This window comes from Trichomonas vaginalis, chromosome IV, assembly GCF_026262505.1.
Source record: "Trichomonas vaginalis G3 chromosome IV, whole genome shotgun sequence".
In the NCBI taxonomy this organism is placed as follows: domain Eukaryota; phylum Parabasalia; order Trichomonadida; family Trichomonadidae; genus Trichomonas; species Trichomonas vaginalis.
The window spans coordinates 37,837,521-37,851,488 of NC_067206.1; the positions used below are offsets into that span (position 1 = coordinate 37,837,521).

A 13,968-nucleotide genomic window follows, 5' to 3' on the forward strand; every position below is an offset into this window, starting at 1 on the left:
TTATAATCAACTAACATCACTGAAGTTTATTGAAAGCTCAAGTTGGGATTCTTTAGAATGCTTAACAATACATGACAATCTTATCTTTGATCTTCGAGAAATTAAATATCTTGCTGAATTACCAATATTAAAGTACTGCTACATTGGTTTCTCCAAAGAAAATATGGATACTAAGCTTGCAGAACTCGCCAAATTTGTTTGTCCTACACTTCTTGAGTTTGATGATTTTAATACTTCAAATTTGAATCCAGATTTCGACCAATATCAGGTTATTCATCTCCTTAGTGCAGGTACAGAAGCAGAATTTAGATCATTTGTTAATTTGGTTGAGCAGGAGATCAAATGGAATCAACCTGTTTTTATTGACTTTGTTGAAAAGGCTCAGCCAAGAGAAGAAGATGATCTTGAGAAAAGACTCAGAGCTGTTGAAGCAAAGGTATCTACACCCGCTCAAAATGAAGAATTGCAAGCAAGAATTGAAGAAATGGAGAAAAAGATTTCGAATGCAGTTGACAAGCAAGATAATGATAAGGGAATATCAGAGTTAGACCAGATACCTGGTGGAAATGTTGCTAAAGTTCAGCAAATTCAGTCTGAAATTAATGATATTAGGCAACAAATCACCAAAATTACGGAATTACTATATGCCCATGATAAAGCACTGGAAACTATGTGGAATTATATTAATCCACTTGAAGAATAATCAAATTTGTTATATATTTTTTTGTTTATAAACTTTCTGTTCAAAAATCAATAGTATAGAAACAGTTAGGTTCTTTTATTCCATTATGTTAATGATTTAGTATGTTTTTGTTTAACTTAATATGCGAACATTTAAATCATATTCATTGTGCAATATAATTACAATATCTCTCTCAGCTTAATGAAGGATATATATGAAATCCTCTATATTCATCCTAATGTCTAACCTTAGTTTATTGAATGAAACTTATTCATTGATACAGGTTATCTTTGAATGTTTGTATACATAAGCAGTAAGAAAAGTAAATTTACATGTGTAAAAAGAAAAAAATCACTATTTGAGAAAAATTTTCCATAATTCTTCAGGAAAAATCGGCAGAATACCAAAATTTCCTACATTCTACTATGATGTATGCAAGAATTTGCCCGAAGAAAGTAGAAACGATAAAATACCGAGTTATCGTCTGAAAGTAGTAGGATAGGAAGGGTTGTGTGACTTTTTTTGTTACGTCTATATATAGATGAAGGTATATTTTCACATCTTCTATACATAGATGATATAAAATTTTTTCTTACGTTTTTTAAGTCATGAATTCGTAAGAAAGCGCGACATTATTAAATAAATTAGTAATAAATATTATATACTAAACACATTAAAAATTAACATTAATTTTAAAATAATTATTTTCATGAATGAAAGATTCACTACCATAATGAAATAAAAAATAAAAAAATAAACTTTAAAAATTCATGTCTCACGAAAAATTATTTTTATTTTGTATGAAATGAGCGTCAAAACTAACGACGTGAAAACATTAGGATTCACAAACGAGGAAATAAAGGATATATTAGATGAGATGTGTTATGAAGTTAGTAAATATTATTTAAGAAATTGTCAAAAATTTGCCGAGTTATTAAATGATTTAGATTATGATGGAAAAATGAATAAAGATGATGTTATAAATTTCTTATATCCCACATCTAAAGAAGAAAAACCTAAAGAACCTGATGTTTTCCCTGAATATTATGAAGAACGGATTAAAGATGATGAATACGATGAAATTGAAAGACTGGAAAAAATAAGAGATGAAATAGATGAAAAAATTAAGGAATTAAGAGAAGTTGAAAAATATAATGAAAATGAAGTAGAGGGTTTAATGAATATCCCAGCTTCAGAATCAGAAGTTCAGAAATCTCATGAAGAAAGATATAAAAATTATGTCTCAGAATCAACACAAAATTTATTAGATGGTGAAATAGACGAAACACTTTCAGAAGAAGGTACTAAATTTATACGTAAACATAAGTTACAATTTATTGATAATGAAAAATACCCTTGTATCTTACTTTCACCCCCTCTCGATTCCGAAAAAATCAAAAAAGCTCTTAAAAACGTGACATATGCAACTAATACGATTAAGAAAGAAGATCATGATATTTACACAAATTATTATTTAAATAAATGCACGGGTGTTGATAAAGTTTTTGATTTATTAGATAAAATATCAAAAGAAATCATTGGAACATATAAAATTTTGTGTGATTGTGGTTTCATTATTGAAGATACCAATAATGTTTCATATGAAAGAACAGCACCGAAGGAAGATGAAGTGGAAAGGTCTATACCATTCGTTATTAAGAATATAAAAGATATGAAAACTTATAAACATTATATTTATTCATTTATTTCAGAAAAAATGGAAGCAACCCATAAAACATCTTCTCATCATTTTATAGCTATTCATACATTCCTTTTCAAAGTTGTGAAATTAAATAAGACAGGAATTAGATTTAATGTATCCGGGTACGCATTCTTGAGTAAATTAAAATGTATCCGTCACGTCGCAGATGATAAAAATTTATGTGTTCTTAATTCATTTTATGGGCTTTAAAGAATAAACTTTATTTTTTTAATTTTTTTTTCTTACATAAATGAACAAAAACGGAACCGCTAAAATGAATGATAATCAAATTAGAGCAGAAGGTAGAAGGTTATTTAAACGCTTCTATAACATTCCTGATGGTGTTAATCCTAAAACTCGTAGAAGTTATTTAAATGAAGCAATAGATTCATATGAAGGGTTTGACATTTCATCAGAAAGTGAGAGATTAGCGAGAATGTTAAATGTTAATATTGATTTCTATTATTGTGATCCTCAACCAGAAGACGTGGACATAAATAAGGTAGACTTTCCATTAGTGGAATCAATAATGATAGATCCAGAATTTGAAACAGTAAATATTTTATTAACACAGAGTCCATTGGAAAACTTCACGCTGACAGAATAACAGACGTTGAAGCACTCACCGGCTATAGAGTTTGCCCATATTTTAAAGAAGAAGTTTATTCTATCCGTGATGATCCAGAAAGGAAAAACCAAAGAAGATTTTTAAAGCATTGTGAGAAATGTAAAGAAAATAATGGAAGATTAATTCAAGACGTTCAATTGCAAAAGACACAGCAACCATATGCACCACATATTACGAAACAGAAGATATATCAGTGGTTATTAGCTCATAATTTGCAGGAATATTATCAACCGACAAGATATTATATTACTTTTGACTTTAAACATTAGAGACTAAAGAAGAATTACAACTTTCTGAGTGTGCAACTTTGAATGCTTACTTAAAACCATTCATGGTATCATCAACGGTTAAATTAAACGATAAAACATATACGAGGAATTTTTGCTTAACTTCGAGTGATTCTTTTATTTCTGATTGGATTGAGTTTTTATTTTCAACCTGTTCATTAGTTGCTAAATCAAATATTGAACAATATGAAGAATTAATGAAGTCGCAAACGGACCAAACGGCGGGGACTTTGTCTCATACATTAAATGAAAAACAGAAGGAAGCATTTAAAGAACTTCTAGATGAGGAATTCAATAAAGTGAATATCATAGGTTTTAATTCGGGAAAGTTTGATTTAAATTTAATTCTTCGTGATTTAAACACTGCAAAATGGAAAATAAAATCAATGCTGGGTTCATCTTCACAATTTAAGCAAATCATTGTAAAGAAAACAAACGTTCCATATGAATTGAGATTTATTGACATCAGAAATTATATAGCGGGTGGGACATTAGACCAATTCACTCAAGATTTCGGAAACAATAAATCACGTGTTAAATCCTTTTTCCCTTATCAATTCATCACATGGGAAAATTACGAAGAAGAATTATATAAAGGGAACCATTCACGAAAGATTCATTTTATTCAGCATTAACTCAAGAAACTATATCAGATAGTGATTATCAAATATATCTCAATGATGCTAAAAATTTTAAGAATAGATTAGAATATTTTATTCATTATTGCAATAAAGATGTTGAAATTATGATTGACCCAATTGATAAAATTATTGAAGAAACATTTGTTTATAAAATTGATATGCTTCATAATCTTTCTTTATCATCGAATGCTTCAATGATTCGTTACGCTTTAGCATATAAAGACTTTAATCCTAATGAAAAATATCCTGAGGAAGAGATAGAATCAAGTTTTGAATTAACGAAAAAGTATTGGAAATATAAAATTGAATCATATAAGAAACAAGATGAAAAAGCAGAAAGGGATACTAAAAATAATGTTTCAATGGATGATTTTCAATACTATCACGATTTAATCCTTTCATCTAAATGCAAAATGTGTGGTAAAGCGTTTACATATGCAAATAAACCAACATTGGATAGAATCGATAATGAAAAACCACATACTAAAGAAAATTGTCAGTTAATGTGTTGTTATTGCAATGTCGTAAAATCAAATAAAGATGAAGATGTTCAACGTTTAAGAATCAATTTAAGAAATTACGCATTAAAAAATAATTTACCAATGACTTTAGATTCAGTTGAAGCTTATCACATTCTCCGTAATGGAATTACTGGTGGTCTATCAAATGTTCAACATCGTGTTAATCTTAAAGGAATCACGCACATTAATAAACTTTCATATAATCCAGAAACTAAAACTGTATCAAATGAGGACACCACCAACATTATGACTCATTTCGTTGGTGTTGATTTTAATTCATTATATCCTTCATCATTTTCATCTAATCCTCATGATTTCATTCAATATACTGACCATAAAATGTATATGCCGGGAAGATTGAATGGTGTTATCATTTGTGATACAGCAACAAAGAAAGCAAAAGCATGGGAATTATTAGAAAGAAAAATACTTTATTCGTGGCTGAAGTAAAGGGTCACATTGATGAAAAATACATTAATGATTACATAAACTTTTTACCGATAATAAGAAACTTAGATATTATCACAGATGAAAAAACAATTGGCAGTTTTATGTATAATTACATGAAATCAAACAATCTACCAGTTGACCAGAAACAGAGGAAATTAACTCAATTAGTATCAACACACAACCAATATCAACCATTTTCTTCTTATTATCTTTGGTATCTAATAGACAGATTTCATTTTATCATCGATGATATTCAATCAATTTTAACATTTACGAAAAACACTTGTTTTAATGAATTTGCGAACAAATTTATGAACGAAAGACAAAAGGCTGAATTAGAAGGAAATAAAGGAAAAAGTTTATTTTGCAAAATTTCACTTAATGGATCATATGGTTACGATGCAATGAATACACAAAATTACGCAAAGACTAAAATAACGAATGCACAGAGGGCACGCGTTGCATGTATGTCAAATAAGTTTAAAAACATAAGAGAAATAGGTGAAGATGCATATCAAGTGATGCTTAAAGATAGATTTTATAGATGTGATACATGTTTACAAGAGGCATTCTTCACTTTAGATAATGCTAAATACTGGTATTTAGTTTTCATTTATGATTTTATGTATAAATGCATGGATGTTAATCGTTTTCATTTCATTGAAGGTGATACTGATTCATCTTATTGGGCAATTGCTGGCGACCCAAATCTTCCTAACACTCAAGCATTTCAAGCAATTGTTACCGATAAACAATTTTATGATAAAAACATTTTCAAATTCGCACCTTTTGATTTCTTCTGTTTTGATGAGAAATTTAAACCTAAATTAAAGAATAAAGCTGAAGAAAAAGCACATGAGAAGAAGTTATTGGGTTTAGCAATTGAGAAACAAGGTGATAACATGGTTGCTTTATGTCCTAAGTGTTATACATCATTCAACGGTTCAATTGATGGAAGTGATTTTAAAAAGATTGCACAAAAAATGAAAGGTGTTAGTTTACGACAAAATAAGCAATTAACACCTAAAAAATATTTGGATATAATAAATGATAAAGTGATATTTGATGGTCAGAATATTAATTTACAACTTAAAAACGGGTCAATGACTCGCTTAACAATCGGTAAGACTGCATTAACAGGAGCACACACTAAGGCTGTATGTTGTGAAAATGGATGTTGTATGCCATTTATTTAATACAATTTAAAATTTTATTTTTAATGAAATGCCACAGAAGAGACAAAAGGAACCGTTAATGATTCAAAGAGGTGGGCACCCTTAAACATTTATTTTATTTTTATATAAATGGATAACACAGATTTAAAAATTTTAATTGATGATTTAGTATTTAATCAAAATTTTCTTAGTTATTATGAATTAAAATCATATCTCCAAAAACATAATAAAAATATAACGGGTGATGATATGGAATATTATTATCCATATTATAAAAATGAAGTTTTGAAATATCATAATAAAATAATTTCTGAAATTAAAGACAAAATTAAAAATAATGAATATACAAAGGGAAAAACTAAATCACAACTTAAACAGTTGAAAGATTTCAAAAATAAAGTATTAACAGAAGAAGATATTGATGAATTATATAATTTATATAATCATGAGCCACAAAAACCAAAGCCAAAGGAACAAAAACAAAAGGAACAAAACGCCCAGGTTCTTCAGACCATAAATGATGCACAAGCTTTAATTTATGATTCATTAGTTAAACCATATTCAGCCGACTTTTAAATGAAGATCAACTTTTGGAATTCATCCTTCAACATAAACTCGAAGCGGAAAAGTATATCAAACCTTTATATACAGCATATTTAAAACAAATGAATAGAATACATCCAGAATTAATGAAAGGGGAATGAATTCCAAAATCAAAGCAGATAAAATTAAACCACTTGCAACACCAAAACCTCCAACGACAGTACCGCCTCCTCCTTCAGTTAATCCTTCATCATTCACTTTCTTATATCCATTTCAAACATTAAAGAAGCAAAAAGATTTTAAAAAGGATTTCAAGATATTAAATAAACCAATTGACCCGAAAATTCAACCGTTAAAGGAAAAATTTAGTCGCCCTTCATTTGCACCATATCCATATTCATACGAAATCGATCATCTGGAATATTCAAAAGGAAACGTTACTTATTTATTTGCCATTAACATTAACACTAGATATTTATATTGCATTCCGGTGAAAGGGAAAACAGAACAGGAAACAAGAAGAGCTATACAATACTTACTAGATCATGAAAGAGTAGATAATATAAGGGGTGATGGTGATAAAGGATTTCAGGCAACTATGACTCATTATTTCCCACAAATTAATTTTTTCTTTTCATCCTCTCCATATACGTTTCATAATAAAATAGTTGATGCGGTAATGAGAACTCTTAGAGATGCGTTAGGGGTTAACGGTCAGATATACTGGGATGGAAATCATGACTCCATCATACAACAGTTAGTATATTATTACAATAATACATGGCATAGAACTATAAACATGAAACCAGTGGAAATGAAAAATGATATTTCAAAAGAATGGGAATATATTAGAAAGCAAATGGAAAGGTTGAATGATGTTAAACGAACAAATTAATTCGGGGCTCATGAATTTTAAACAAGGGGATAAAGTTTTGATTCATCTCGATTATGGAAAAACTGATAAATCAATGACAAAAAGAAGACGAAGATTTGACACAATAGCTGAATTTGTTAGATATATTAACGGCAATGCATTAGTTGAAGTTGACAATAAATTAATAGAAATTCCGATTTATTTTATTACTCCATTATATTTAAATAATATTTAATTTTTTTTATTTCGTAAGAAATGAGTGACAATGAAGCATCCAAGAGTCCTGACGATGAATATAAAAAGAAACTAAACAGAATTAAATCAAAAATATGCTATTACAAAAAGAAGCCACAATGTGATGGAACTGAAAACGATAAAGAAATAATTGAAAAATTAGAAACTTACCGTTCAATCCTTAAACTATGTGAAACAAAAATAAAAGAATTTAATAGAATAAATAAATTGCTTGGAAGAGATGAATTTAATAAAGATGAATTTTTAAACTCAATCCAAATTTAATTTTTATTCCTCTTTGACAACATCTCTCTTTCCATCATTACTGCATAACCACATTTTCTCAGTTTTAGTGGTTTGTTATTTTTAGCAAGTTCTCGCATCATTTTATCATTTCCTCCCTTGTTATGATTCGTGGTAAATTTTGAGCTTGTGGGGTATTCATTTATGATAAAAATAAAAATTTGTTATCAGTTATTTTATCGTTAATGGTTTCAGGTTATTCAATAATTAATTATTTTCGAAGAACTGAAGGTGTCACTATGTCACCATGTGTCACCAGGTTAATTAACTTCTCTGAAAAAATGAGACAACATGACATTTTGACAACAACACAGGAGGAGGGCATTTATGAATTATTTTTGAAGAACTGAAGGTGTCACCAGGTCACCAGGTCACCAGGTTAATTAACTTCTCTGAAAAAATGAGACAACATGACATTTTGACAACAACACAGGAGGAAGGCATTTATGAATTATTTTTGAAGAACTGAAGGTGTCACCAGGTCACCAGGTCACCAGGTTAATTAACTTCTCTGAAAAAATGAGACAACATGACATTTTGACAACAGGTACGAAAGGAGGAAGGCATTTATGAATTTTCATGAATTTTCATCGTTAATGCTTTGTCAAACATGAACGTTAATGAGTGTAAATCAGACAAAAATAATGTTTAGGGTAGATGGTTTAGGTCATTCAATAATTAATTATTTTTGAATAACTGAAGGTGTCACCAGGTCACCAGGTTATTTAACTTCTCTGAAAAAATGAGACAACATGACATTTTGACAACACAGCAGGATTAATGCAAAAATAAATTCCAATCATACTTTATAAAGCTTCATTTACAGGTATTTCATCGTCAGTAAATGAATCCTCATTATCGTTTGGTTCAACCTGTTTATATAATCCTTTCATTTCTTCTTTCAAAACATAATACCATGTCTGTTTACCATCTATTTTTCTTTGTTTCCTTTCACATTTATCCTTAATGCTCATTTGAAAGTTTTTGTCTTTCATGTCTGATGGTTTGCAGAATAGAGCATTTTCACACGTCATACCTGCACACAATTCATCATAATGTGTATTTATCCATACATCTAAAGGATTTGTTGATAACTCGATTAAATCTTGTTTGGCTTCAGTCATCGGTATGATTCGTACATTAAATGATGAAAGGTCATATTGCATAAAATATGTTAAAAGGTTATCATAAAATTCCTTTGTGCATGAATCCATTAAATTCTTGAAGTAATCAAATTGACCCTTGAATTTACCATTAACCCTTAAAACTACGTATCTTCTGTCTCCAACTTCAATTTTGACAGGGTAGACGTTGTTAGTTACGAAAATGAAGTTTGCAACGTTCTGAGCAGTTCTTCTGGGTTGATTCTTTTCATTAATTCTAATCTCATTATCCGTTATAATTGATTTCAAAGCGTTGAAGTTTGCGAGTCTATCTTCACCTACATTCTTGAGTTCATTAAGTACAAGAAACATTTTATTTTCAACTACTGAGTTGAAATTACCCGTTAGCTCACTTATTTCAGTAATGTTTTTACATGAATAACCGGCGAGAAGTTCAGAAATAATGTCTGTAAATCTGTTTTTCCTGTTCCCTGAAGTCCTTTCAAAATAATTGCTGTTTCATTCTTGATTCCAGGATGTTGAATCATTGATGCAATCCAGCCGAGAAGGTATTTATACACTTCATCGTTATTATCACAAATGGCTTCTTTAATGAAATCCATAAACATCCCAATTTTTGAGTAATCTGGTTTTTCGAGAATGTTGTATTTATAACCTTGAAACGTTGAGAAAACATCTGGAGAATCAGATTTAAAGCAAACACCCTTAACGGTTAATGAGGATAATTGATTTAATAGTACGTCCCATGCTGTTATGGTTTTACCTTCTTCTTTAAATAATTTAATCATTTTAAGTGACTCTTTCATGTTTGATTGAAGAACGAATGATATTTGATTCATTTTGTCGTGTATGTTGTAATCTTTCTGAATGAAGTATTTGTTTCCACAATCTACAAAGCGGATTACACGTGATAAATCCTCAATGACTTCAGAACTGTTTTTATACTGATGATTTTCAGCTTTACGTCTAATATCTGTTATCAAAAACGAGTCATCAAGTTCGATATCAAATGTTATTTTTGGCTTACGTAATAAAGGTAAAACATATTCATCATAATATTCCTTTTGATAAAGTTTTAGAATCTTCACTAAAACAAATGGAGAAGTCATTAAATGTGCATATCTACTACGTGCTTTTTCAAAATTACTTTTTGCATTTTCTGTTAAGCTGCAGAAGTTATAAACGTTATCGTATGCTTCATTAATTAAATGATTAGGTAACGAATTAATTGCTTGAAACAGTGTGAATAATGTTATTTCTTTTTCTAAATTCATGTTTCCACCGTCATTATGTACTTCAAAATCACAGATGCCATCAACTATGCTCTGGGCAAGTTTATCGTCAATGTTTACATCTTTGTTTTCATTCATGATAGTCTTTATTTCTTCGTTCTTCTGTTCAACTCTTACCTTAATATTCAAATCATTTAATATATCATTTACGGTTCTAGTTAATGTTGAGTCATAACTTCCACGAATGAATGAGTATGTATTGATTGGTTCTGTTGCATTCTTGCGAACTCTTGAATCGGCCATAACTACTAAAGAACGTTTTGAATCATCAATAGAAGTCATTATATCAATATCATAATCATTGCAGGAATAACATTTAATCATTCTGTTCGAGGTTGAATAGAAGAAATTAGTGTTGCAATAAATGTGAAGACCTCCTGAAGCAGTTTTAACGATAACATCTTTATCCGAAAGTTTTGATAGAATGTCTTTTCTAACTGTTTCTTTAAGTTCATCATTGTATGATTTATTGATATCAACATCTATAATCGTTAAATTTGAAATTTTATTTACTAATAAAGCCATACCAGTTTTCCTTCCTCTTCCTCCATCGTGTTTGAGGTAGTTATATAAATCAATCTTGTTTTCACCAATTCTTTCGTTGAGGGTTTTAGTTTCTGCCACAACTAATTCCTCAGCTAATGAATCAATAACTTTTTCATCAGAAATGATAAAGTTGCTGTTGTTGTTTGTTGCTGTCATTTATATAGGAATAAAAAAATAAAAATAATTTTAAAACTAACTTTATTTTTGGACTGCATCAAATTTCCAGGACTGTTGTCAAAATGTCATGTTGTCATCATTTTTCAGAGAAGTTAAATAACCTGGTGACACATGGTGACATAGTGACACCTTCAGTTCTTCAAAAATAATTAATTATTGAATAACCTGAAAACCATGAGACTTTGTCTCCGGACTCTTTGAGTCACTTAACGTAAACATTAACGTAAACATTTATTTCCAGGACTGTTGTCAAAATGTCATTTTGTCTCATTTTTTCAGAGAAGTTAAATAACCTGGTGTCACTATGTCACCATGTGTCACTCGGTTATTCAAAAATAATTCATAACGTATATCACGTTAAACGTTTGTAAATCTTGAGGGTAGAAATGAGGTTAGAAATGAGGTTAGATCTAACATTCTAACCTAAACATTATTTCCTCCTGTGTTGTTGTCAAAATGTCATGTTGTCTCATTTTTTCAGAGAAGTTAATTAACCTGGTGACCTGGTGACCTGGTGACACCTTCAGTTCTTCAAAAATAATTCATAAATGCCCTCCTCCTGTGTTGTTGTCAAAATGTCATGTTGTCTCATTTTTTCAGAGAAGTTAAATAACCTGGTGTCACTATGTCACCATGTGTCACTCGGTTATTCAAAAATAATTCATAACGTATATCACGTTAAACGTTTGTAAATCTTGAGGGTAGAAATGAGGTTAGAAATGAGGTTAGATCTAACATTCTAACCTAAACATTATTTCCTCCTGTGTTGTTGTCAAAATGTCATGTTGTCTCATTTTTTCAGAGAAGTTAATTAACCTGGTGACCTGGTGACCTGGTGACACCTTCAGTTCTTCAAAAATAATTCATAAATGCCCTCCTCCTGTGTTGTTGTCAAAATGTCATGTTGTCTCATTTTTTCAGAGAAGTTAAATAACCGAGTGACACATGGTGACATAGTGACACCTTCAGTTCTTCAAAAATAATTAATTATTGAATAACCTGAAAACATTAACGTAAACATTAACGTAAACATTTATTTCTGCAGTTCATCCATTACTTCATTACCTAATTAATTACAGACATAAAATATATTTAGTTCATTCGGTAAGCCTTGACCCAAAAGTCTGGGCTCAAGCACATTCAATGAACGCGGTACCATGCAAATACAGTCACAAATGGTGGCATGTAATCTTTACCCGAGCCTGTTGGATTTGTTGTGAAAGTATGGACATGATTTCCTCCTGGTTCAGTTGGTCGAAAAGTCTTTTTTGCTGAATGGTTATAATCTGGAGATAAAACATCATAGCCAGCTTCATATTCTGAGTTGTATAATGGGTGGTCTCTTAATGAGTGGCTATGGTCGCCAGAAAAGTTTGTAGTTCCTGTATGAGTGTGCGGGGGTAAGTTTGCTTCTTTAATTTTCTTCGAACCTCCTGTTTGCTTTGAATATCTAGCACAGTATAAGAATTTATCCACAATCTGCTTCCACGTACCAAAACCTAAAACTTCTGAAGGATTTGTTGAGTTCATTGACGTATAAATAGAACCAACAGGATATAATGTTTGAAGTATTTCTGTCTTTAATGTTTGAAGCTCTGTTTTGTCAGCTTTCTTCTCTAACTCATCGTTAACATAAGGTTTATCTGCTTTAAGGTCTAAACATCCCGAAACCCATTCTGTATCAGCTTTAACTTTAAAAGTCTCCGATGTCCATTCATGATACCATTCAACCTTTTCTTTAATTTCATTATCTTTTTCATCAACATAAACCAAAGTTGCCTTCTTATTTAACTCACTATCCACATATTCCTTATCTACCTTCTTCATTATGTCATTTAGGAAACCTTCTATGAATTCCTCATTTAAATTAAATCTTCCAATCTTCAAAACTTTAGGAAATGCATTTAATGCGTAATATCTCTGTTCTTCTGGTGGAATTGATGTTATATCATCCGTTATTCCTATAATTTTAGAATTCATAAATAAAATTTCTTTTATATTTGATATCACTGCACCACCTTTGCAAACGAATTCGAAATGTTCATTTTTCAATACTATCTCCAAATCTCCATATTTCAACCTTTGCGTTTGTTCTGCCGTCTTTGAATTATATGCATATATGGCGTATGTAATGGTCTGAGGGACCTGGGCGCTTTGTGCCTTAAGTTGCTGTGGTTGCTGTTGTTTAATCATTTATTATGATTTAAAAATAAATATTTAATCTGTTATCTCATCACCTATTTTTTCTATTTGAAATTGCCATAATATTTCATTCATGAATTCTAAATCACAATCAAATAGGTCAGTTATTCTAAATTTAATATTTGATAAATCTTTTGAATGAAGAATAAATGAATTCCCGGATAATTGAAACGGATATGATAAAGAAAATGTGTTTAAGTTGATGGATAAAATGTTTTGTATTGATGGGTAAGAGTTAGGGTCTAATGTTTGATGTGAAAATCTCATTGGGGTATTAACTTTATCACATTTGATTAAAATGAAATTGGAACCAGTGTCAGAATACAAAACATCCCCAACATCTTTTTCAAAATTTAATATCCCCAACATTGAACGAAAATGAGGAGTACAAAATTTAATTTTCAGCGGAATTTAATAAGGTTATTTATTTCATCAAGTTCAAAAAGTTTATCAGGTTTTGATTTAAAATTTTCTTCATACCATACGATAAATGATTCATTTAAATAACTTAAAATCATGTTAATATCCCATTTCGTTATCACATTATTTATATACATATCATACGTTTTTTCATGGTCATCTTTAAT

The 13,968-nt window shown here is 30.0% G+C and overlaps 4 protein-coding genes and 2 pseudogenes across 6 annotated transcripts, besides 1 other annotated feature; 3 read left to right on the forward strand and 3 right to left on the reverse strand.

The window, feature by feature from the left end:
• Positions 1–1,229: 1,229 nt before the first annotated feature.
• Positions 1,230–13,968: part of a mobile genetic element that runs on past the window's edge.
• Positions 1,488–2,594, forward strand: TVAGG3_0240480 (uncharacterized protein; the record flags this gene model as incomplete). The annotated part of the gene is made up of 1 exon (XM_051227649.1): positions 1,488–2,594. One exon carries the CDS (start codon positions 1,488–1,490, stop codon positions 2,592–2,594), a length of 1,107 nt encoding a protein of 368 aa, XP_051112635.1.
• TVAGG3_0240490 lies at positions 2,821–6,107 on the forward strand (annotated as a pseudogene). The gene has a single exon. A coding segment is annotated over exon 1 (3,287 nt).
• TVAGG3_0240500 lies at positions 6,216–7,738 on the forward strand (annotated as a pseudogene). Its single transcript has one exon. A coding segment is annotated over exon 1 (1,523 nt).
• On the reverse strand, positions 8,847–9,515 carry TVAGG3_0240510 (uncharacterized protein; the record flags this gene model as incomplete). The annotated part of the gene is made up of 1 exon (XM_051227650.1): positions 8,847–9,515. The coding sequence occupies one exon, from the start codon at positions 9,513–9,515 to the stop codon at positions 8,847–8,849; it is 669 nt and encodes a 222-aa protein (XP_051112636.1).
• TVAGG3_0240520 (Prim-pol domain family) lies at positions 9,557–11,158 on the reverse strand (the record flags this gene model as incomplete). The annotated part of the gene is made up of 1 exon (XM_051227651.1): positions 9,557–11,158. The coding sequence occupies one exon, from the start codon at positions 11,156–11,158 to the stop codon at positions 9,557–9,559; it is 1,602 nt and encodes a 533-aa protein (XP_051112637.1).
• On the reverse strand, positions 12,320–13,159 carry TVAGG3_0240530 (keratin-associated protein family; the record flags this gene model as incomplete). The annotated part of the gene is made up of 1 exon (XM_051227652.1): positions 12,320–13,159. The coding sequence occupies one exon, from the start codon at positions 13,157–13,159 to the stop codon at positions 12,320–12,322; it is 840 nt and encodes a 279-aa protein (XP_051112638.1).